Source organism: Branchiostoma belcheri, unplaced genomic scaffold (genome assembly GCF_001625305.1).
Source record: "Branchiostoma belcheri isolate BF01 breed outbred unplaced genomic scaffold, Haploidv18h27 scaffold1, whole genome shotgun sequence".
Lineage (NCBI taxonomy): Eukaryota > Metazoa > Chordata > Leptocardii > Amphioxiformes > Branchiostomatidae > Branchiostoma > Branchiostoma belcheri.
Genome location: NW_017802379.1, coordinates 4,050,826 through 4,076,218, shown reverse-complemented (window position 1 = coordinate 4,076,218; position 25,393 = coordinate 4,050,826). Strand labels below are relative to the sequence as shown.

At 38.9% G+C, this 25,393-nt stretch overlaps 1 protein-coding gene across 2 annotated transcripts; it reads left to right on the top strand.

Moving 5' to 3' along the window:
* The first annotated feature begins 110 nt into the window (after positions 1-110).
* On the top strand, positions 111-19,630 carry LOC109464194 (glycosyltransferase 1 domain-containing protein 1-like). 2 transcript variants are annotated; one of them, XM_019761131.1, is made up of 13 exons: positions 114-213; positions 508-656; positions 930-1,035; positions 1,219-1,270; positions 1,416-1,452; positions 1,632-1,715; positions 2,051-2,152; positions 2,275-2,324; positions 2,592-2,635; positions 2,773-2,893; positions 3,189-3,287; positions 11,635-11,767; positions 19,298-19,630. In XM_019761131.1, the coding sequence occupies exons 1-13, from the start codon at positions 146-148 to the stop codon at positions 19,315-19,317; spliced, it is 1,065 nt and encodes a 354-aa protein (XP_019616690.1). In that variant the 5' UTR covers positions 114-145; the 3' UTR covers positions 19,318-19,630. The 2 variants fall into 2 exon arrangements, with proteins under 2 accessions (XP_019616697.1, XP_019616690.1); XM_019761138.1 differs by lacking the exon at positions 1,632-1,715 and having other exon boundaries at positions 111-213.
* Positions 19,631-25,393: the final 5,763 nt, after the last annotated feature.

Here is a 25,393-nt window from a genome sequence, read left to right as displayed (position 1 = left end):
AAATCAATGAAACAATAGTGACCTTTTGCAATATGACATAGCGTTAGAGAAGGTCTAGGAGCTTATGAACTGGTAAATAACTTATGAAACATATGTTACATTAGGTTGACGGAGAAGACAGCTAAAATGTGAGAAACAACAAGTCATGACAACCCTCTTCCTGGCCTACTGCTTCCCTTGTTCAGGGAACTTAGTAACTGCCGAGAGAATAAGGTAAGGTTCAGGTCTTGCAGTTTAACCCAAAAGGTAACGTTATGTTTTAGACACTAACTTTTGTATTATATAAAATACGTCAAATTCAAAATGTTTTTACCCCACTGCATATGAAGGTTAGTGGTTCAATGTTGAAGAAAATTGGGTAAAGACAGCAAAATTAAAGGAATGGTTTCAGGGTACTGGTACAGTGCTGAAAAACAAAAATTTTAAGTCCAATTTTCAGCCAGGAGACCAAGGAAATTTTGTCTCTTCTTTCAAAAGTTGAAACCAAGTTTCTTTTGGTTTCTTCAGGACATCTTTAGAAAGTGGTGGGCACAGGTGTATCAGGAAGTGTACCAGCAACTTTGATGGCTGCAAAGAACTCTGGGAATTCATCAACAACAATGACATCAGGTGCATTATGGGAATCAACGCCTGCAGGACAGGGAATCTACTCAGGGGTGAGCAGGGATATGCAAATTAGGAGTCCGACTTTTTTTGTATCAATGTGATGACCTGTCGTTATACCATACTTCATCTACTCCAAGAGCAATAAATTAATTGTAACATCAGAAGATGTTGGAAATATTAGATGTGCACTCATCAACAAGGCAAAATTTTATATTATTTACTGTAAAAATAGTGTATACCAGTCAGTTGTAAATTGTAGATAAAAACTTGTACTTTAGATTGCAATCAGATGGCAATATCTTTGATGTATGTTATGATTGCAGACTGCCCAGTACCATTTGGACTGGTGTTTGGAGGGACTGATCTAAATGAAAGTGCAGCAATACCAGACAGTATGGACCTCATGACAGCTACTGTCAACCAAGCCAGGTAAGGACATCACTAAGGTCAACCAGGTCAACACTATAGCAAACACATGCTTGGTGACAATTCAGTCGTCACTATGAAAGGCCTGTGCCCGGACCATGCTTCACACTAATCCCACCCATCCCAGACAAAAATGACCATTCTGTCATCCTGATTGTTCTTAATATCCTGTATTTTGACCTTCAGATTTCTGGTGTGTTTCTCAAAAGAGATAAGACAACAAGCCTTAAGACTCTGGGTGAGTACAACATTCGTAACTTAGGTTACCACCTGATTATCTTGAAACGATGTTTAAATTTCAGTATGCTTATACATGTACATGTATTGCACTCTGCAAATTATTTTAAGAACTGTAAGTAAATGAGAACCTACCTACATTTCAGCCCCATGTTCTTGACAAGATCCACATACAGCCACAAGGTACCCCTTTATTTGTTTAACTTCAATCTATTGAAAGTTGAGTGAGCTTCTTTTACATTGCTGCTGAATAACTAGTGTCAATAATCAGATCTGCAAACATATTCTCATACTTGGAAGGGGAAAAGACCTTCCTTTGTGCTTAGTAGCATATGTATTTTGTTTTTATGTTTTTGTTGCAGGTGTTTGTACATATGCTTCTGCATCATCTCACCTCAGTGACATCTTAACTGCTTACAGAGCTGCAGAGTTTGGTTCATGTGCATGTAAGTCACTCTACCTCAATACAGGTGTAGCAGTCTGGGACATACCCCAAGCTGGCTAGAGTACATGTGGGAATATTCTGGCCAGGGGTATATTCTGGTCAGCTGCACCTGCAAGCTCTCACTGTGATTTTGCTATTACAGCTTTGCATAATAGCACCATTTAATTGTGACTCTGGATAAGCACAAAGAGTGCTGCATACTAGAACATGTAGTTACATTGCATATTTTGCATTTGTGACACATGTATTTTGAGTCAGTTAAACATATCATGGTAGTACATGATTTTGCTTTAGTCACATCTTCTGTTGATAAAGGATTCTTTTGTTAATTACCAGGTGGTTGTACAGATAATTTGAATGACTCCACAAAAGTTTTTCTACTTGTATGTGGACTAAGACCAGTGAAGGATCCGCTATACCTGCTGCAGGTATTTTCAGGTAAGACAGCAATAAATTTCTCTGCACTTTAACTGTAATGTACATATTGCAAGTGCTCTTGACCCATACAATTACCCAGATTTACTAAAGCAAATTAAAGATGGATTTCTTTGGTATTGCAGAATGGCATAGAGATAACAGCAGGGTTCTTCTTATTATTGTGGGACCAGAGGTAAGAAAGCCCTTTTACAATAAATAACATTTTATCTATCATGGCTAGCTTGATTTGATTTGGGGTACAAGCTGCATTAAGAAATAGGTTGGATTGTTGAGCAATTGCATCCTGGCTGGGAATACATGAACTGAATTACCTCTCCTATTGATAAGTGTGGGGAATTCTTTAACACATTTGTGGTATGGTTCTCCTTAAAGATGGCATGCACCAACAGTTTAACATTCACTTCAAGTACAAAACTATTTTAATTTTTGTTTGTTTCAGATGAATGAGGACTATGCAAGGAAAGTAAAAGGTGAAATCCGCAGGTACCCATGCTTGACAAGATATACCGGTATACTGTGACTTTCATGTGTATTGCAGTGTATTGTTGGGATAGGTAATGAATGACATATCCAAAATGTGTATGTAATGTTGTATATAATATCTGTGCCCCCCCTCCCAGGTGTCCAGGCATCCTCCTGCTGCCCCCCCTCCCCCAGGCTGACCTGCACACACTCATGCTGCACTCCTGTGCTGTGGTCAACTCATCAGTCAGCGAGGGGATGTCAGGAGCCATCTTGGAGGTGAAACTTACTCCAAGCATTCTTTCTGATAATCAAACTACATGTAATTTTCAAACTAGTGCTGGTTGTCGCACTCTGTTCTGTAATCAACGCTGTATTTGTATTTGTAGACTTTGAGTTTTAGGGACATTTACTGGACATAAAAATCAGATTCATTAGCCACACCCAAAACACACAAGGGCAACTGAAGTCGGGTTGTCATAGACAATGATGGATGAACATCATCAGACTAGTGTTGTGAAAAAGTTTTAGATAGTTTTAAATGATCTTCTTACATGTATGTCCCAATGATTAGGCTATGTGTTTGGGAGTGCCTGTGATAGCCAGGAACATTGCCGGCAATGCTGCTATCATCACACACAAGGAGACAGGACTTCTCTTCAATAGTCCAGAGGTAAGTCCTGATGAAATGTAGCATTATGTTTAAATTTTGGCAGGCCTTTCATGTGGCTTGAACATCGTGTTTGATGCTGAACAGTTGTAAACACTCTGAAGCAAATTTTACGTGACGTATGCATGGGTGACACCTATCAACTAGCACAAGTACTGCAGTAGATCTTGGGTGTCCCATTTCAATACTGCATTTCAAAATTGATAAGTACATTGTATAATCATCATACCAATGTTGTTGAATTGTCATACTGATTTGACTCATTTTACTGATTAGTTTGACTGTTTATTTCTTGTCTTTATGACTACAAACCATCTGACTGATTTATGCCTATTTCATTTCAAACATTATATTTAATGTATACATGTATTTCTATTTTGATATCATCATTCCTAGAGACTTAATGTGTTGACACGAGTTAACAGATGCATTGACTTAGAATGCATGATTAAGACACATCCAATCACATTAGGAAAGGGCCTGAAATGACAACATTATGTAAATGTCTTATTCAATTTACAGTTTGCATAGAATACCGTACGGTATATGCAGATTGGCTGAAGGGAAGATTGTGTTTTCCCTTAATGCTTAAGATTCAATAGAGAATGGGAAATGTGAACACACTGCTGTTTTCTTTTTTATACACGTTGTATATTACAACTTTTAATCAAAAGGTATTGTTGTGTATATGTTACTCATTTGACTACAGAATACAAACATTTATGTCCAGTCAATGTCCCTACCCATTACAATGGAATACTCCATCCATATTGGAAATTTTATCTGAGCAGTGCCTGTAATATACGCGCCACTTTCAGGGGGCTTGGGAGTTCAGAATTGTCCATTACCAGCTTAGGGTGATTGACAGGAAATCAATTTCATGGGCTCTGCAACCTGGCCTCTTTTACTGCTCGCAATCTGCGAGGGTATCAAAGGGGTTTAGGGGTCACTGATGAGATATTCATGGTCAGGCTGTACAAGAAATCCATGTGAAATTCCTTGTTTTATAGTTCATTGCTCTGCATGCGCATCTAAACCTTTGTGTAGAAAAGTAAGAAAATGTTCAGCCAAAATCCCTGCAGTGGACACTTAGTTATATGGCTTTAAGACATATTGGAAAATCTATGATATAGAAACATGAGCTAAGGCAATGAAGAAAGAAAAAGTTGTCCTATAAAGGGTTTTGGGTGACAGATAATTGTGCCCCAGTTGGCTATATTTAAACTATATCAGATGCTATTGATTGAAAGAATCATATGCCAACTTAACATCTACAAGCATGTCATATAACTAAGACATTAGTCTATTAGTACATGTATTATATTCAACATATCAAATGTTTTATGCCAACTTAAACATGCATTGAAAATATTATATGCCTGAATAGATAAGATTTACTACCCATATATCATAACCCAAAGGGGGGACATTACTCACTTCAATTCAGACTGCTATGGAAAATATGTGTTATGAACCACTACCATAGTCCATAATAAAGCCATAAAAGCTTACTGGTTATTATTGTCATCAGATGACATTAGCAGCATCTGATTATAATATATACTGCTAGTGTAATCTTCCTTGGTGTGCTTCATGAATTGAACAGTGAAGCCACCTGGAGACATTTGCTTGTAACTGCACCCTATAAGGTAAAGGTACATATTACATTTAAATGTAGAATACCTCATACAGAACAAAAATGTAGGGAATAGAATCTTGTTATCTGGGACAGTTCTCTTCCCCCAGGGTAGCCTCCACTCCCCTGACGTCTATCGGTGGAATTGAGTGCTGCCAGGAGGCACGTTATTACCCCTGCCCATAAGTAATGCCGTCCATTTTGTCAGCAACGCTCAATATGGGGAAGGGGAACACGTTTGATTTCTTACATGCTGCTGCAGAAATTGCATGCACACATCCATAATCTACCTCTGTATGGCTTATTTTGTGCTTCATACAATCTATGAATATGATTTTCAATACATGTTTTATTTTTTCTGTATAGTGATTATATAGTTTGTTAATCAGTGTAACATGCCATGAAATGGGGCTTTTATGAAACATTAATTCCTTATTTCATTACCTTTCATCCTCAAGCTTAAATTTCTAGTTGTAAAAAACACACATTAAGAATCATCTTCTCTTCAGAACCTGTTTTAATTTCAATGTAATGTCCTGAAGCTTTGCAATCATCTTCTTTATGCTGTCATAAAATTCATGTAAAGTTGATGCTATGTGTTTCTACCTCCTGGGTAATTTACCGTTCACTGGAGCTCTGTGACCTCTAGTTTTAGTGTCAAATGAATAATGCATTTAGTATATTGGATGACAAGATGCCCGCTCCCTTACTGTCCAGATCTAGACTTCAAGCTACAGAAAGTACCTGACACTATCCACAGTAGCCTGATTTTATTGCATTACTAGCAGTGCCTCCTGAATGATAGGTCCTATAGACAATGGCTGACAAATACTAGTACCTGAAACTAGTGTAAGCCAGGTGAAACAGGCCGAATCCAAATACAATGTACGGCAACATAATCAAATTACATTCGATTATCAAAAAATTGAGCTTATGGTTGCCATTCTTATGCCGTGATCACAGTCAAAACTGTTCTCTTTTTTTTTAGTTCACATGAGTCCCATACTGGTCTCCCATACTGGTCTCTTGTTGGTTCTGGTTCATTTTTTTAAGCTTGTTCACTTCAGTTAGAAGTCTACATGTGTGTCCACACACATGATGGGATTATGGCACCAAACAGCAAAAGTTTGTGTCACAGGGACACAGCACCTCCTTCATTAAAGCTATATGCAGGCTGTAACAGTGGCGAGGGTTGTGCGAGTAATTTGTCAGGATGGTGCTGGCATGGTAGGGTAGGCGAGGGTCACACTATAACGTGACCCCTCGTAAATTGTACTACACCGTGGAATATTAAGAGTTTGGAAACAGGGCCATTGGGCCAATGTATATACATTATGTGAAATTGCTTGGGTCCTGCACTGTATCAGAGGTGAGGCACGGGCTATGGAGGGTGCAGCAGGGTTGTCTACCTTAATATCATTTAAACCAGTTCACCCTAGTTTTTTAAGTGCACAAACCAGAAGTAATGTGGTGGGATGAAGTTTAAAATTGTGAAAACTGAAACTGTTGTTTGTAAGCCTCCTCCATTCACAGAAAACCGGATGCACCACACATAATGGTTACTTTGGACGATATTAGGCAAGTTTGACTACACTTAACGAATAACTTATTACTTACACTGTTACACATGTATGTTTTATGGTAAAATTCCAGGTGCCGACTATGTCTCTTGTAGAAAATTATATTGTACATGTTACATACTGATTACAAATTTACATGTACATTTACATTGAATTTGAGCTGCTGCCTATGAATTACGCAGAATTAAAAGGTACATGATTACTCCTTATAAAAAAAAGTGCATGCAGGGCCCCTTACAATAATCTCCTCTCTGTACCCCCAATATTCCTCCTACAGTGTCATGGGTGATTATGAAGTCTTCTGGTACTTCTGATCAACCCTGACTCTGGCTCACAGGCAGACTTAAACTGATCCGTCCTTAAGTATTATCAAGTGACTCCTCTCTCTGCCATGCCCTCACTTTAATACCGTACAGTAAAAGATGTAACCATTGATGACAGAAAATCATTGCACATTTATCATTATGATAAAGTTATCGAGAGCTTCATCGTATTTAAATCAATCCTTCCCAATCAGACTGTTCAATGCCACAGAGTGCAGTGCTTTATGAATCTGTCTTGACTCGAATAGTTTATTACATTCATTCCTGGCTTAAAAGACTTGACATTTGGCTGGCACGATGTTGCCTAATATCCCACTCAGAACATTTGTTCAATCCTCTCGGCACATTATGGCCATTTATCGACAGAATTCCATGCATTTCTCTCGCATTTCTGAGGAAAATCAATGCCGACTGCCTTGCGAGGCGATCGGCTGAACCATGTCCCCTCGCTAAATATTGAAAGCCCCTTTATTGAGGTTGGGAGCCCCAAGCCCAAATCACAGGTGAAGCATTGCCAATGCGTAAAATCTGATCCATTCTGGGTAAATTGTATCCCTTTGGTGGCACCTGTAATACGTGAGTCGCTTCTAAATGACACGCATTATTCCAGGGTTGAACTGATAGAACCTCTCAAGATATATGGCTGGGTTGTACCATTTTTTTAAACGGGTATAATTCTTATTGTATGTGGGTAAATTTATTACTGTAACAGCATTTAGAAACTTGATTTGTATTTTGTTTGTAAATGGTTGTATAGGAGTTTGGGTAAAAAAAATTATATTCAATTCCACGGTAATTTCACATGCATATAGGATTACTTGGTATTAAATTAGTGATGCCAAAATGAATTAGATCTGCCAGACTAATGAGTCAAATGACATCTGACAATTTCCATGTAATTTTACCATATTGTACCCCCACCCCGGTCCCTAGGTAGATCTCTGGTGTATTTGATTAATACGATCTGATTTACTTTATTCTGTTTGCATGGAAGACTATTCACCTTACATCTTCCTATTCAGACATAGTGCATCTCCCATGCTGCATTTTGACTCTCTTCCACACTCCTAGGAGATTTTACAGAATAATTCCTGGAGCAAGTGATAGGAATATGTCAGAGCGAAATATTAATGGTGGAATTTCATTATCATAATCAGGACCATTCCTCTTATTTGGGTTGACTGAAAGCCAGATTTGGGGTTGAAGAAAAAGAAATTGTGCCACTGGGATATCTCCATCTAGTAACTAGTTTGCCATACTGATCTCATACATGTAGGTTACCCAGGCAGGTAAAGGTGAAATGAAGAAAGGGGTCAGAATGTGAAAGTCAATATATCTTGTGAATTGGTATATTTTATTTGCTGTTGCCATGTTCTTGTGACAATCCATAGTGAATTTTGCATCAAAGGAGGATACAGATATATTAAGTGTCAGCAAGTTAAAAATAGTTATATATATCATAATTCAGTTGATAAATGTAAGTCAATACCTGCATAGATATGGATATTTATGTCTTGTGTAAAAGTTTGTCAACAGGATGTTTTGTCAAGAAATCATATGTAATGCATGTCATTTTAAAGTTTACCAATATATAGTAATCCAGCATTAGTTCAGTGTCTCTTACAGCTGTGAAATACCAAAGCTGTACAACTCTGAATACCAGGTCAGCTCAGGCAGATAGATAGCAGCTATGTTTTTGGTTCATTGAAGTCTGGGTTTTTGATGCATCCATGTTTTGGCACCCAGAGCAACTTTCATTAAGTTTGTCTCACTTTTCAAGGTCACAATCACCCTGGCCGATGTTAACTTAACAACTTATGGCCTCTCCCCTGACATAAAAACTATGAAATTACTTCCCATTGGGAGACCTGGCCGTCTTCCAGCAACTAAATTAGTCTGGGATACTTGAATGTACAGTTTGGGTGATTGGGAATGACTAGAGGATAAAGCCTCATATTTTGCTGCCCCAAATGAAAGTGGGAAATTACCTTTAGACCTACCAGACTAATTATAAAGCTCACAGGACAAACAGGATCACTACAATAAAGTTCAACTTCAAGGTGATATTTTTTAAAAATATCCTTTTCAAATGGAGAATATTAATTAAAGTTCTTTGATGCCAAACGTATTACCCGTGGATTCAATAATTATTATGCTATTCAGTTTTGGGATTTTAATTTAATTCTCAACATGAATAGCTTGTTTCTTCATCTATCCTACATGATGCATGTTCTCAGTACGCTGTAGCCCTTTTTTCAGGTACCACTGCAAACATGTCTCATACGTGGACTTCTAAAAACATGTCAAAGTCATGTAACATTTGAAGGCCCACCTACAAGTTTTTATGTGCTGTGCTGCCCTTTGATTCAGTTGTTTAGTAGTCAGCGAGAATCCTCAGCATCAGCAGTAAAGGTGAGTTTTATGACACGTGCCCCCGGGATGCACTCAGCAACCGTACATGAAACTTTTATGCGGTAAGTTCAGAGCTGTTTGCTGTAATAGATGCAACAACATTTATGAGCCGTTTTATCAGCAGTTGGTAGATGGCATAAATCAACACATAACATGTACTCCAGTTTCAAAGGACGAGTCTCAAGCCCTAGCTTTGGCTGTTTCTGTTAAATGTCATGTACAGCATATTGTTGTCAACTATACTCAGGGCATACGTATATTATGAATATCCCTTTCACCCATTTTTAGTTGAGGTTTCTGTATCGAATCAATTCATGTCCTTAAATTTTTCACAGAAACAGGTAAAAGGGTGGGTGAATGTCCAAAGGAGGTATAACATGTTCAGGTTTTTACCGTATGTAGTTAGTTCTTTTACTCCACAGTAGTATCTTTAGTAGCCAAATAAAGATAACACAATTCAGTGATGAGTAAGCGGTTGCAACATGTTTGATATTCATGCCATGTCCATTCCAGAACCTATCAACATGCAAAGCTAAACCTTTTACATGCACTGTAGGGCTCTATTCTACCAAGGCGAATAGAGCTGAAGAAGATAAGCCGCACTTTGTGATGAAAGTGAGTGAGGATCCCTGGCCAGATAGGCATCATCACCTACCTCTAAACCTTATAAGTTATAGGGCTCTAGCCAGCACCAGTTTTTCCGTCAATTACTGGAACTTTGTGGAGTGTGACGGAAATTTTTTTAAAACCATTCGGTCAACCTTGACATGCAAAATCAACAAAAAAATATTGGGTAGAAGTATAAAAACATCCGAAGGACCACTGACAACTACTCTTAACACCATGATTTGCCTCTCAAAATTCCTAGGGTGCTCCCCTCCCCAAATTCAATGATGTACCTGGGCTGACAGAAAAAAATTTCAAGCTGGCTAGAGCCCCGTCTGCATTAAGGCATAAAACCCACCTCTGACTCTCAGTCACCCTTATCAACAAATCTCCTACAACACTGGAAATAAAAGCTATTCTCACAGTCTAACTGAGCATAATGGAATACAACAAAATGTCAAAGCTGTTTAGTCAGTCATAACTAAGTCTTTGCCATTTCCAATGTGACATTCAGCTTGTGGCCATGTGAACTTTGTGGCTGTGTGTTAAATCCAGTGCATGGTAAGTGTACGTGACAGTGTCCTTCACTTGAACCTGTTCTCGGTCAGAATTGATTTATATGATTTTCCATAAGGCAAGTAAGGATTAACTGGAATCATGCTGCTATACATGTGTACATGAGCAGAACCAGGCTCTACTTGTACGTGATAGGTCATAAGTCAGGTTCTATTAGGAATATTGTGGAACTTAATGTTACAACAGGATGTGCTCAAATCATACTATAGTGTACAGTTGCCAGGTCATGTAAGTAAGTAAGAAGAGACTGAGATCCAACACAAGCACTATGTATTAATGATAAGGTTTAAGTCAGATATTTTAAAGTAAAAGAAGACATCTTTAAAACAGAGGGTAGGGAGGAAGACTTAAACCCAACTGTGTTCACTCCATAAAACTGAATGCACCTGAATTAATAAACCTGCCTCTAAAGTTTTCTTTTTTTATTTCCAGTTAGCATATTTTCTAAAGATCCGAGAACCTTAAAATTATATTGCTGTGGCCTCAAATTATATCTTACTAAATATGCTTTCTGCTTTGCAAAGGGGGTTGAAAATAGATTGATCTCTAATGTAAGGTAGATATTAATTCAGCTTAACATTATCTCTTTTCCACAATATCCGTATTAACCCCACTAAATTAAGGTTCTCCTTTCTATCTTCCCTCCTGCAAAAGGGCAGGGCTGAATACAAATACTTAAGTATGAGAAATGTAGAATAACAAGATTGCCTTTGCGATATCACATTGAGTGATGTCTAGCTATTATGTTCTAGGGATTTTGTTCCAATAGCAAGAGCAGTTTCATATTAGGGACACATGTACATGGATTTATCTTTCTTTTGGGGATTAGTTGATTATCATCTGCAAAACCATGAATAAGAAGAGTCTGAAAGAAATTCAAAATAAAGTAATCCATCTCGCTTATTACTGTAAACTGGCTTGTGGCTTGCAATGTGTAGAATTAAGTGCCACATGAAGACATTAGTCTATGTGTAAGTTTGGATATTCAATCTTAAATTGTTTCAGCTTAGCAAAATATTTCATCTCTAAAAGTCTACAACATGTACTTTAATCATCACTAATGTATAAATTAGCTTGTGGGGCTTTAGTAATAGTTATGACCATGGAAATGTTTTTTTTCAAAGCTAGAGACATGTTTGACTCAACCTTTTTTAATACAGCAAAAAGTAAAAAGTAATTTCACTAAGTTGAAGATGAACCTTTCTGTGTTTGTTCAGGAGTTTGTGAGTGAAGCCAAGTGCCTCCTTAGTGATGAAGATCTCTACAAGACAATAACAGCAAAGGCACAAGACTATGTGAACATGCACCACTCAGGGGAGGTAGAGAAGCAGACTTATTGCAGATTAATTAGTAAGTATGTCTTTAACGATGATTACTGTTAGAAGTTTGGCAACTATTGAGATTTTAGAGTCAATACCTCAAATGCCTAATGTAGTCAAACTTCTGACAATAATCATTGATCATTAAACTTTGTTCGTCTATCTTGCAGGTGAAACAGTCTTAAACATAATATTACCTTCATTTATTGCATCACAGTTCCAAGGCAAAACATTAAGTTCATACAAATGTTAGAGGAAAGTATAGAGATAGCAATGTACATTATGAAATATGAATGATTCAAAATACTTGAATACTGTGAATTATCAGAAAAACAACATGTCTATGAACTGAGTTTGTAATAAGAATCGCTTTTTTCTGCTTCTCAACATGACATTCACATGTTGACCATAAAATCTCCGAACATAGACCTGCCATGTATAGAAAGTTTTGATGGCTTGAGTTTGCCTTCTAAAGGCAAGTTTAAAGCACCAGTGAGTGTAATATTACCCCTGGCAGGTCTATCTATCACTCCTGTGGTGCTGATCCAAAAGGTTGGCAGCTTTCTAAAGGCTGTTAGGTGGATTTAAAGCACAGAGTGCTCAGACTAGACGTCCATAAGACTGTCCTGGGGCCGACTGATTCTTGAAAGCCTCTTTCAAGGAACTGCAACAAAGATGCCTGGGCTTCAGAAAGTTTCATTTATTGTCTAAGCCTCGTGGGTGTTAAATACATGCACCTGCATGGCTGGTCATTGACATGTACATGTAGTAAAATCTGCAAGTACTGATCTTTAAGAAGACAATCTAAAACTTTATGTTTACAATGTAAAAGATATCACTGGTATAATGTTTATGGCACATAAAGTGTGAGGCTTCCATTTCAGGAGGATGAACAGTTATGTCATGTATCTTGCAAACCCATCAGTACAATGGCCTCTGCCGCAAGGTCGAAAGGTCGCCGGAGATGTGAGGGCTTGTTTTACTCGTTGATGGAGGTTGGAATAGGGTTAGTCTAATGTAAGACAAACTCTCATGATCACTGCAGCCCTGTTCCATGAATTTGTGGAGACAGAACTCTAACTAGGTGGAACTGTTCTAAATAAAATGAACCGCCAATGAGAGGCCAGTATGGCAGTCACCATGGAAACTTATGCAAAACAGATAGATTAAGGAGTATTTATCAAAGTGAAATATTGCCTGCCTGCAGTATCAGTTTGGGTCAACTGTAATTGAAATTTGAAGTCATTTATGAAGGATGGTTGACCTCTGACCTGGATATTGATTGGTAATAAAGAGTTCCAACTGTCAAAAACTTCAAAAGGATGTTTGCATGTACCGAACATGGAGGGCAGGGAGATAATGTATTTAGAGGTCAGTTGCATTTCCCGTGTTTCGGGAGAGCCACACCCTACGCATGTTAAGAACCTACCACACCTTTCATAAAAGAGTAGGGGCATGCCCAGGTGTGTGATGGTCCACATACTACTGTCTGGGCGACACTACAAATCGCCTGGCAAACCTCCGTCTCGTATTAGCCACACGGTGGGGTTAACATCATCACCCCCTATATTATGTTTGAGCTGTAGCGAAGCTGCATTGCACAAGCATAGCTAATAGAAAAAGCATGATTTTTATCATGCTTCACCTCTGATGAGGATGACTAAACAGACCAGAAACAGTCAGTAGCCTCATCCAATCACAGGTGTCCATCTTCATCCCCAGGCTTGAGAGGCCTACATGTAAGCCTGTCCTTGGCATATCAGCATTCTCATCATGTGAGCTGGCAGGCAAAACTGGGTCAGCTACTCAGGGAAGATAGATCATGCCCTGAAGACAGGACATACCATCAGACAGGGACATACTATCAACCTTCAGTAAGAAAACAGTGGAAAGTTTGGGGTAGATTTTAGCATGTTTTAGTAAATGTGATGAATAATATTATTAAGATCATTTTTTTATCTGTTCTATATTCTGAATGTCATTTCAGTCTATGACATAGTTATCTGAATGATCAACTTTACATCTTTTTCAAAAGGATAGATTTTGTTAAACCCCTATTTTGTGGACTTTACCAGGAATATTTGAATTTGCGGGTTAAAACATTGATTTTGTGCTTTAAAATATTTCACAGTCAACATTTTGTAGATTATTAATGTGTAAAATATTCCTTGGAAAGTAGAGTCAGAAATGTTATGCCAGTCATTGTGTTCTTTCCCCCTTGACAAGCTTACTGGTAAGTGACTAGGTCATCAAGAAATTGAATTTACTAAGAGATATGATCTAATTGGCTAAGTCATCAGTAATCTATCGTCGTAACGAAATTTCGATTGCAGCACCAATACATAAGGAAATCAAATTGGCTAGTCTTTACCTATTACCCACTAGTACAGTCAACCGAAATGTGTCTAGACTAAGTGTATCTTTGAAGCACCATTAATGTACAGTTACATATTGCACATACAAATGTCATGTATTATTTTTTCTTTCAAGTATTTTTCAAAAGTCTTGATCTTTCATCGCAAAAGACTTTGGTATACCTGAACATCACGGTATTAGCTATTGCAGAAGACTTTGATTTTCTGTAGATGTATGCTGCAAAAGGCTATGTTCCTTTGTAAAAGAAAACCATTGCAGCTGGTACGTGGGCTGCCCTTTTGAAGCCTGAGTCATTGGTATTCTGAAAATAGATGGGTGGTGTTGACCGTTAATGGCTCTCCGAGGTCCTGTCAGGTGGGAGACTGTTTCAGCTGCACCTGGTGCCTCCGTGTGCATGGGGAGCAGGTAGAGCTTTGAATTTACTGTCGCCCCAGAAATCATAAATCAAAAGAAAGCTGTACTGGTGTCATAAATTTCTCCTATTTCCTGGGATGACCTCACGCAATGGGAAACTTGTACAGGCCCATAGATTGTGCACAGAAATTCATGATGTTACGTCGGACCATACTCGTGTACAGTATGGATGAACATGTTGTTTGACATCTGGCACTACATTGAATGCCTGGAACAGAATATATTTTTATGAATGGAAATGGTGCTAATTGAAAATGAAATTTAGTCTCAAAATAGCAAACTCAAAATAGCTATGTAATAGAAGTCCTTTTGGTGGCTGCACAGCTTGTTTTATCTTGTAGCATAATGAAATGTGTCTATTTGATGGAAACCCATTCAGGGATCCACCAGTAATGAAAAACTGAGGGTATCAGCCCACACACTCCCTTCAAGTCTCCCAGCCTGCACCTTGCTTGTACCATCCATTCATTCAAAATCGTCCCCATCATTGATAGAGAGCATGTCCTTATTGTGTATCAGGCATTTTCTAATTTACTGGCACTGCAGAAGCATAGCTATCTGCCAATCTGATACAATCAAGAGAACTACAATCAGGGACAGTGGAATATATATCTCATCATAATCTGTCCCTTTACTGTCAATCATTAGACAGTTAATATACGGCCTTGCTAAATCAATTATACATTGTACCTGAAAATTTAACCCCTTATACATGTACCATAGATTCATCTAGTTCACAGCACTTATAAATTTTGCTGCAATGATTTTGAGTTTGTAATGTAATGTTGGGCTCACAGTTGAAACAACACTGACTGTAGTATATGACACAATAGAAAACCAAACATATTTTTAGTGACATGAGTTGACAGTGAAAAGAGTCACAGCAAAAATATCACTATTTACAGTAGTGTGGAAACATGTCTTTACGTTTCTTCATTCAAGTCATGTTCATGTTGCAAAGTGCCATGCTGTTAGGTGCTCTCTCACACTTCTAAGGTCTAAAAGAATTAGGTGGTCTTTAGTGCTTTGAGTTCAATGACCCAGATTCCCCATTTTGCTCTTTGAACTGTCCTACATTGTATGAATGGAAATAGGCAGTCACCAGAATTGGTCCTTAAAAACCTAATAACTGTTCGGCATTTATCACATACAAACTGTAGGCAAGGACCATTCTTAATAAGAAATGCTACTTGCCATTTCTTTATTTCGATTTCAATCATGTCATAGCCTTCAAAGTATCCCTCCTTAAAAGAATAAGCATCGTACGTAACAGGTGTGTAAAAACACTCATTACATAAAGTGGACCCAGATTTTCCTAAATACCCCACATAGAACAACACCTACACTTTGCAGAAGTCATGCAAGATAAACAGTTAACTATTTGATGCCCTCTGATAAGGAACCACTTTCTTTGTTGATGACAACAAGAAACATGTAAAGTCCACTTTTCTTTAGTCGTTATCATGTCAACAATCTTGATATTTTGTTTTGCTTGTACACCTACAACTACTGATCCATACAAAACCACATCTCCCACACAATAGACAAGACTGACAACATAAATTCCTAAAGCATCAAAATCCAGATCTGACCTAAAATTTGGTCCCTTATTCCTCTTTGAGGAAAGACATACCCACTATGAGATACATATGTACATATCAACCTGATAACTAAAGGCTGGTAAACTAAAAAGACAAGCATCCACAAAAACATAACCTTTGCATTGATAACATACTGGTATTCAACATGACTGTGATCTTTAAATGATTGTAGTGGTTCTTTCACCTCCTACCTCTAAGTTAAGTTAATTAAAAGGCCATGCAGGGAATGATGAATTTACAGTATACAGTGCTCAAGTACCCGGGCATACATTGTACATGTATACATAAATGTATGTAATAACTGGCTCCCTACTGTCCTTTGAGACACCAACCGTCCTGATTTGTTGTCAAGGTTTTTCCCATGATGTCAGTAGAATGGCACGTGTCGTAGACAACAGCATTCTTCTTTATGTACATCATTCCCCTGTCATCTACAGAGCTTGAAATTGGGAGATCTGTTTTGTAGATAACACTTGGGAGGATCATGTATAATATCTGCCTCAGGGCAGTTCCATTCAGAACAGGTGGGCTACACAACTTTCCTGCTTAATGGGTTCAGCCACCTTTCACCTTTTGACATGTGTGTAGTTACTGTGGTGTTGTCTTCTCATGTTGTCCTTCCATTCAGGATTGGACAGAAGAAACTAGAAAGTAGAAACCTGTAAGAGAAATAAAATTATGAATCTGCCTTTCATATAATATCAATTATCTTAAATACTAATTTTTTTAACCTATTTGTCAAATTGTTATGTTAACCTTTGTAGGAGGTAAACATTGTTTTTGCTCTGTTTCATCTTCTTCTCCAAACACCTAGTAAGGTCAATGACCTAGACAAGATAGCTGTCACCATGGTAACTGGTGCTGGAGGGGTTGGTCACTATATACATGTATATGAAAATTAATGTGTTTGAGTGAGAATAGACAGAGCAGTAGTTTGGTAGGCTAGACCATTTGAAGGTAAACATTATGAATTTACTTTCCAAATGTTACCTTTGTAGTTTGTTTTTCATCTTGTCACAGTCCTTGCCCTCTTTTACAGTGCTCTCAGAAAAACAAATTCCTTTTTCTTTCAGAACATATTGTACAGTTCTAACAGGTGCAGTGTATGCCAAACTGAAATGCAGCAAACATAGTATTTCAATTATTAGCAGTTAGTGTATACTTATGTGTACCTAACAATACAACGTGCTGCAACCTGGCTGCCCTGACCCTTATACATACTAGTTCTCCCGCCAAAACAGATTTCTCCTTCTTCTTCAAAAAAGGCCAGACCCAGAGCTGGAGGTAGATTAACTTGAACAACAGCCAATTGTCGTCAGTCACGTCAACAAACCCCGAGCACCGATTCCCATATATATGACGTGTTGTTAACAGGAGGATGACCTCTTTTCTAAAGGACTTTGACACAAGAATCTTAATGAACTTGTTGAGTTGGTTGTTGCGGGTGGGCAGACATACCTTTGGCATGACATTCTCACTTACTGGGTCACTGGTTCATATTGTGCAGTGTACACAAAAACAACTTGGGCCAAACCTTGTACCTTGGTCTATAGAACTTTGATGAAATTAGTATTTCAGGAAAGTGGGGATTTAGTGGTAGTGTGTGTGGGGGTGGGGGGTGGTCCAGACAGCACTTAATGCTAAATTCAGGAAGACAGCATCTCTGCATTGCATTAAATTAAGCATGCAGGTTACACTTAAATAAGATCCAGGTTTTGTGTACTTGTTACACAAATTGCATGGATTACATAGGCTTAAAATTACTGATTGCGCCTCAGAGATTGTGGAAAAAAATATGATTACGCCTCTGAGATTATTCCTCTGAGATTGTGGAAAAAATATGTCAAGCAATAATACTAGTCACATATTGCAGAAAACAAAGGAAAGAACCAAAAGAATTTCAACTACTGACAACCATTATCAGCCCTTTTCTCTGTATGTTGCCATACAACAGGCACCCCCAGACTATTTGGTACAGTCCATAGATATTACACCCAATTCACAGAGAGGCATTCAGTCTGCAAAGCACAAACCTGGGGATTCAGGAGGATGATCCCTTTCTCCGTGCCCCGTGGACCATCCTGATATGTCTGATAGGTGTCTCATCAAAGACAAGCAGGGGAGGAATCCTGACTGATGTTGTTATAAGATTACAGACTTATCATCTATTTTATGAGACAGATAAAGACATAGTGATGTATTTTACGAGCTGAATAATTGTCCTAGAATAAACATGTATGAGTAGAGCCAGTTTTGTTCTAGCCAGGCCTTTAGTATGGAGAATTAAGGTACATTTCCAATTCTTGTGTTGGAAATTAATGTTCAGATTTGCTTCATAATACAGTGTCATCATGTTTTGTTTTCCGGAAGACACTTCTAACATTAAATAAACGGCTTTTAGTGCCCAGAGTATAAGATGCATTGAAATATTGTGGAAAAATTTTCCTTTTTCAATAGGTGAAGCTCTCCTCTGCATTCAAAAACTTTTTTCTTTCAGCAGTTGCAAATGAAGAACTTCTGTGACGCCCTCATACAGTAATTGTCTTATTGATCCACAGAACACTTTACACGTAACACTAACAAAGTCAAGTAGAGTTAATTTCCCCGAAGCTTTCCCCCAGTCTAGACATGGTAGCAGGTGACCGGATGAGCCCAGGTTCTGCCACTCCCTGAAGCCCAGTTCAAAAATTGGGTCTAACTTCATTTGGCAACTGTAGGGGCCATATAGCCAAGTCCATCCGTTTTTGGACCCGTTCCTAATTTCCCATCCAGCTTGGAAAGCTTTTAAAGGCACTGCATGACGTCATTCCTTGTTTTCAGAAAGGAATAGGATACTTTGCTAGCTTTTAAAATAATCCCTTGTTGGGGGAGAAATAATGGTTAAAGGCAGTTAGAATCTTACTGTGATTATTTTCTGTAATGTTAGCCTTAGAGTAAATGGAGTGATGGATACAAATGTACGTACATGTACTTGATGAATGTATGCTGTCATTGTATAGCTACTCCAGACTTACTGTGTAGGTACCTTACTGTAAGTCATAAAGTTGTGTGAAGTTTACATACAAAGGAAACACTTTTGCATGAAGTTCTGGTATACAATGTTAGCAAACATTGTTAGAAATACATGTAGTTGTACTGAAAATCTAAGCCCTGATCTACCTGTGTTTCAGGCTCTGTACTATCGCAATGAAGCTGGAGGAATTGTGACCGTGAATAGCATTTAACCTGCTTTCCTGACACCAATCTATCTGTGGGATTCAGACTTCTTCACCAGCCAAGCAATAAACACGAGACAAAGTCCGTGAAGGCTTTGAGGTGCCGTCGGGACGAGACACCGATTACGTCTCATTGCACCTTCCCGCGCCGGCTGCATATTGGTGTGCTGAAGACTGGTAATGTGTTTGCCGATAATTGTCGGCGAGGTGATTTGTTTGGCTGGGCCAGATGACCTTGAAATGACTTTTCAGACTCCAGAACCTTTCCTTTCTTTCACATCTTCCAAAATGTACACTATTTTTCTGCAATAAAGAAAGGTATAGATCTACTATACATAATAAACTTTTATTTTCTTCATTCTGAGAGATACATGTATGTATCTAAAAACAAAGTGTCTTAAATGAAATTTCACTTGTTTTTAGAAAAGCTAACTTTTAAAGAAGTGAAGTTGCAACCTATGTTAAGTCATAGAACAAAACAAACTATGCAAAAAATGAAAATGTCTTGAATCACAACAAATTGAGCTATTAGATATATCATTGGCATATTCCAAACAATGCCTTTTACATTTTTTAATAGGAATGTTCATAATGAATGCACATATAAAAGATGTTATTATTGTGCCTTAGATAAAAGATTTGACTATGAAATTTAAAACAGTTGTATAGATAGTTGCAGGAAAGTTGACATTTGATAAAATAATTCTTGTCAATGTGTTGCTTGTTTTAAATGACGGAGAATTACAGTAAATGTGTGTCCCATACTGTACCTGCTGCATCAGTTGTTACACGATGCAAAAGTGTGACATCTATGGTAACTCTAGCATTTTACTTTGATTAGAAAGACTGTGTGCTTTGATATATGTGTCTTTTACCATTACATGGTTTTGTTGGATGCAAACACACCATGCAAACCATCTGCTGTGGCTTTTAGCACAGTCTATACAGGTATTGATTCAGCACACAATGTGAGTCAGAACTGGATCATATACTGAACACTTTCCTAATTATTCATAGATATCGATCCAGTTATGTCCCAACCACAGTTTATGGTCTATTGAAGACTTTTATGATAGGGGATGGTTCATTATTGGTTTGGCAGATGCACAGAGAAGGTCTTCAGAAAAGCTCCAGATAAGGTAAGATGTAAATGTATTTATTTTTCAATACATGATCTGTGAAATTTTGACAAGTGCAATATAAAATAAATGCACCAGCATAGCCCATAGCCTACGTATACAGACTTTACCTGGTATCCAGTCCTCTTCAGCAAGGATGGTTACAGTTGTGAAGTGCACCACCTACAAGGCTGGGTACCAGGCTACAATGGACCATAGGTCAGATGAGGACCAGACACCAAAGTTTTTCTCAGGTTTGTCACTTGATTACGGATAACTGGAATGCTTTAATTTTGCAATCAATTTTTCATGTCATGCATTAAATGCTTAATATACATATGACATGATGAAAATTTCAACCTCCATTTATGAGAAAAGTTTTATAAATTGAGGTCTTGGTTTTGGTGTTTTCTCGTTGGATCATTTTAATTTAGCCATCAGTGCTACTTTACTGGGTCTAGAAATGTCTTTCAGTTGACTGCTTAACACGAGAGATGGTTTAAGATCTGAATTGTAATGAGAGATGGTTAAAAATCTGAATTGTAAGCTCCATCTAACGACAGTCAGGATGGATGACTTGTCACGCCGGAGTGTGCCGGTGGGAGTTGGGATCGCACCCCGCTCATGAATACCGACCGTCCTGATTGAATCGCGCGCCCCTCGGGGTGGGTTGGGAGGACGGACGGATTATCTTTAGCGATAAGAAAATAAATTTCCATCGCTTGAGGAGCAGAGTGTTGTGACACGCGTGTCACCTGTTGCTTCTGAGAAAAAATTCACTGTTCAGGATCCAATTTTTAAGAAAAAGTATTGAATGACAAATGATCAACCAGGAGAATTTATTTCTATCTGAATCCAACGACCATGGTCATGATCGATATTACTCGTTGGATGAGTTGGCAAAGAATTAGCTGCAAACTGCAAATTGCTTGAACTTTTATTTTGCGTCTCCAACTGTTGGGTATAGATAAACTCGTAATCCCCTTATTGTGCACCTAATAACACGTCTGCCGGTAAGTCGTACAACTTTGGAGAAGCACACAAAACGACTCATTGGATCACAAACTGTCCAGACACTAGTTTAGGAGTCAGTTACGTCGAAATAATCGAATTGGCCTTGCTCGTGCCAGAGAAAAGAGCTACCTGCTCTGACGCAACGTAACGCACAGTCAGCGTTACGCCTGGTTATATTGTATGGGTCTGGCCGAGGCCAAATACGGGGCATTAAATCCCCAGACATCTATTATCGTTATAGAAGAAAAGCCGTGTGCGGGTGATTAACGTTAGAGGTTGTCGTTTGGTACATTCACGGTGTATGTGATGTACAGCGTCGATCTGTAACATGTCTGCAATGTTGTTTGGATATTTCACGAGTTCACGGTGTCTTTTTAGTGGGTGGGGGTGTCACACAATATCAAACAAATCGATCCACCGTTGTTGGGTCACTTACATGTATTTGATAAGGCACCATGAAAAGAAAGCAAAATTAAAATCAAGTTAAGATATAGCAGTGGCTAAGGAATCTGTATAAAATTTGATACCCTGATTGCAGAATAGATCTGCATTGATAGCCTGTGCCGTTCTTCTCTAATAGTTTCCCCTTGCCAGATGAGGTTCCCGGTGCTAGATCGATTTCTATGCATCGATTTTTCCCGTCCGACAATAGCAGTGCTATTATTGGCGATTTCTAAAAGCTAGAAGATTAGAAGATTGTTAAATATTCACATATTTCAAGCCGGGCTTGTATGTGTGCTTGTAAGTTGACTTTTTTTTCTTCATTTTGTTATTAACTCAAGAAATTATTCCGTAACATAGTTCTGGAAATATAATGGAAAGCCCTTGATTTGATATATGATAATGCACAGGTCAATTCATCATCTAAGGTACGAAATTAGATATTTCCGCAAATATATGTTATAGACCATTGGATCGATGCATGTCCGACCCTGGAACAATGAAGTCCGGCCTGTAGTTAATGAGCATGGTCTACGTGCCGCACGTATGTCACATGAGGCCACAGCAAGTCATTTTTATGGATGACATCAGCGCGCGCATTAATTGTTGCCTGATTTTGGAAAATAAAAACAAAAAATTTTGTCGCCCTCTGACAGTGGTCAACATGCCGAAATTTGGCGAAGATGTCTGTTGCCATGCCGGAACGTGGATGGCAGATAAATATGAAGAGAGAGAAGATAAGGCTCTGATTTAATGTTTTACCTTGATGCAGTGATGTATTTCATTCCTTTCATATGTAATTCAAAACTATTTGTACAGTTATTAAACACTTTTATTTTTCAAAGTTGTTTCAGTAAGACATGAATGTTGTAATAGCTGGCAGTAAACCTTGCGCAATATAGGTATCATTTCTTGTTTCACATAGTTTATGATGTCAGAATTTGACAATTTTCCCTATCGTATTAGATTTGTAGTTTCCGGAGGATGTCATCCATAAAATTTACGTGCTGTGGCCTAATGTGCAACAGGGACAGACGTGAGGAAGGGTTACTTTCTTGCCTGGCCGTCCGTTACCAGACGCCGTGTACAGTTATTGCGGTCACGGGGTCCGCATGAGTCCAGGACCGTGCGTGTGCATCGACCAGCCGCTGGAACCTTGACGAAGAGAGATCGGCACGTTCTCAACAACTGGGTTGCCGGTTGACTGAAGAATACGTGCATATAATACATGTTCTACATTGGGGAACTCCGACATAAGTTTCTTCTTTTAGTGAACAGATATATTTTTTTTCATCGCTGCATAGCATTTCGTCTAAATGTGCTTTTATTACAATCGCCAATGTTTTTGTCCCGCATTTTGGTTATCGCAAGGATACAATATTTAAGTTTTCTTTCGTTCAACTGAGCTTGAAATGCTGGAATTTTGTATTTGCCAAAGTACTGTACAAAGAAATTTCAATGCATAGTTCGATCGTGGTACTCGATATTTTGAGTACTAGTGACCGTAACTCTATATGACCTTGCAACCTGACCTAGAAAATCTACTTGGTAATACACAATAAATGGCAATCAAATCAGTCGAGGATTATATAAACATGAAATCTCGGAGTGGCCTGTCCTTGGACGTCCTGCTATGTAGTCGCTAAGCCCTTTCTGATGGGTTGGTTGAGTTGCTAGCTTGTAGGGTGATCCTACCATCACGACTCTCGTTCCAAAGTACTAGTAGCTTTATGATGCAATATGTGAAGACCATACTTGTGCATTCAAGACATGTATGTAGCGATGTTGTGCATTACACGCTGTTGAGCCGTGTCTTATATTTGCCTGTGTAGTTTTTGTTCTTATTATCCCACAAGAAAATACAGTATATGGTCTTTATGAAACAAGTTTGAAGAAAGTCTGTGGCGCCCCCCGTCTCTGTTGAGGGATGGTTGTAATGCCCTGATGTAGATGGCCATTTTTGTGTGTTGGCCATTGCAGTTCAAACTTGTTTCATAATGACTTCTACCATTCTACCTCCATGCTTCTACCAACGCAGATGAACTTTCAAGATAACAGTGGTCTGTTTGGAAATAATTTGAAACAACAATGGATGGGGCTTATATGGTATACATATAGCTTTCACGGCTTTTATTAATACGTAGAAAAGATTTAATGGTTAGAGAAAGTAAGCTAAAATTTGAAACAGCATTTGTATTGTCGGTTTAACTCTCCTCCATATCGCTTCTAAGCACCTCTCCATGCCAGAGGCAAGGCTGGGAGACTGAGATAACTGATGACAAGTTTGTCTCAGCCCAGCAAGTGATGGCTTGTCGTACATGTGAGGTGAGCATGATGTCCCCACCTTTGTACATCACACATAACCGATGTTTCAGCGTGCACTGAATAACGGTTATGGATAACACTGATGTTCTTGGAGCCCAAGCGAGCCGTGACAGCGTAGCGCGTTGGCAATCGGTCACTTGAAAATGGATTGTCCCTAATGTTCAGTCCGGTATCCATCAGTGACCGGGCCTGACCGTACATTTGCCGGGTTGTGATAAGTCCGGGGCCATTTGCCGGGGTCGGGGAAGGTTGGAACGGAACATAGGCTTTACCAAAACGTGATGTGCATATGGAACACATACTCAGGGGTGCGGGAACATTTGTACAAATGTCTTCCAGTGACAGTAATAACGTCAGTGCAATTCATGCCCGAAGGCCAATTACTATGGTACATAAGCACTTTTAGTCAAGTACGTAAACAATAAACTGATTATGATAGGTAAAACGGAATCTATCAACTAGTACTTTTTTTCTAATTCAGCGAGTGTAGGATTTAATTTCTTTTTGTAGTGTAGTGTAGTGGGATATGAAATACACCCACGGTTTGGAAGATTGTTAATAACAGGAGTCGGCATGTCATTTTTAGAGGACAATTCAATTTCCTTTCCTGACCGTTCTTGTACTTACATGTAATGTGTATCATGAGGAAGTCCATAAAAATAAGCATCGAATTTTACATGCATCCTTTATATACCAGACATTAAGCGTGGGTGGGGTTATACTGTGTATGAAGTTCAGGTCATGACACCACTTCCCTCGACTTCTCTCCCTCCATGTCCTTTGCCAGGTTTTAAAACTGTCATAAATTCTCAGACGCTATTCATTCTCGCCCATTACCCTTATGCTTAGGTCACATTTGAAACGGCGCCCGTTCGGCATGTCCTCGGCGTAGACGCCGGCCGGCGTCATGACGCCGAGCGTGCGCCGTACTGTCAGGGTCACAATTAAATGTTCCTTTACGGCTCCCTGTCGGGGCCTGCTTGTGCTCCGGCCGGCGGCTCTCATTAATATTCATAAACTTTTGCGGCCAGTTTCTGTCAGGGACCCGTCCGGTGCCCGGTCAGTCGCCCGTCTTGACCCGTGCGGCGTGTGGTAGGGTGCCGACCGGCTCTTACAGTTCGGCCGGGCAGCTTTCAGGTCCCTGGTGGGTTCC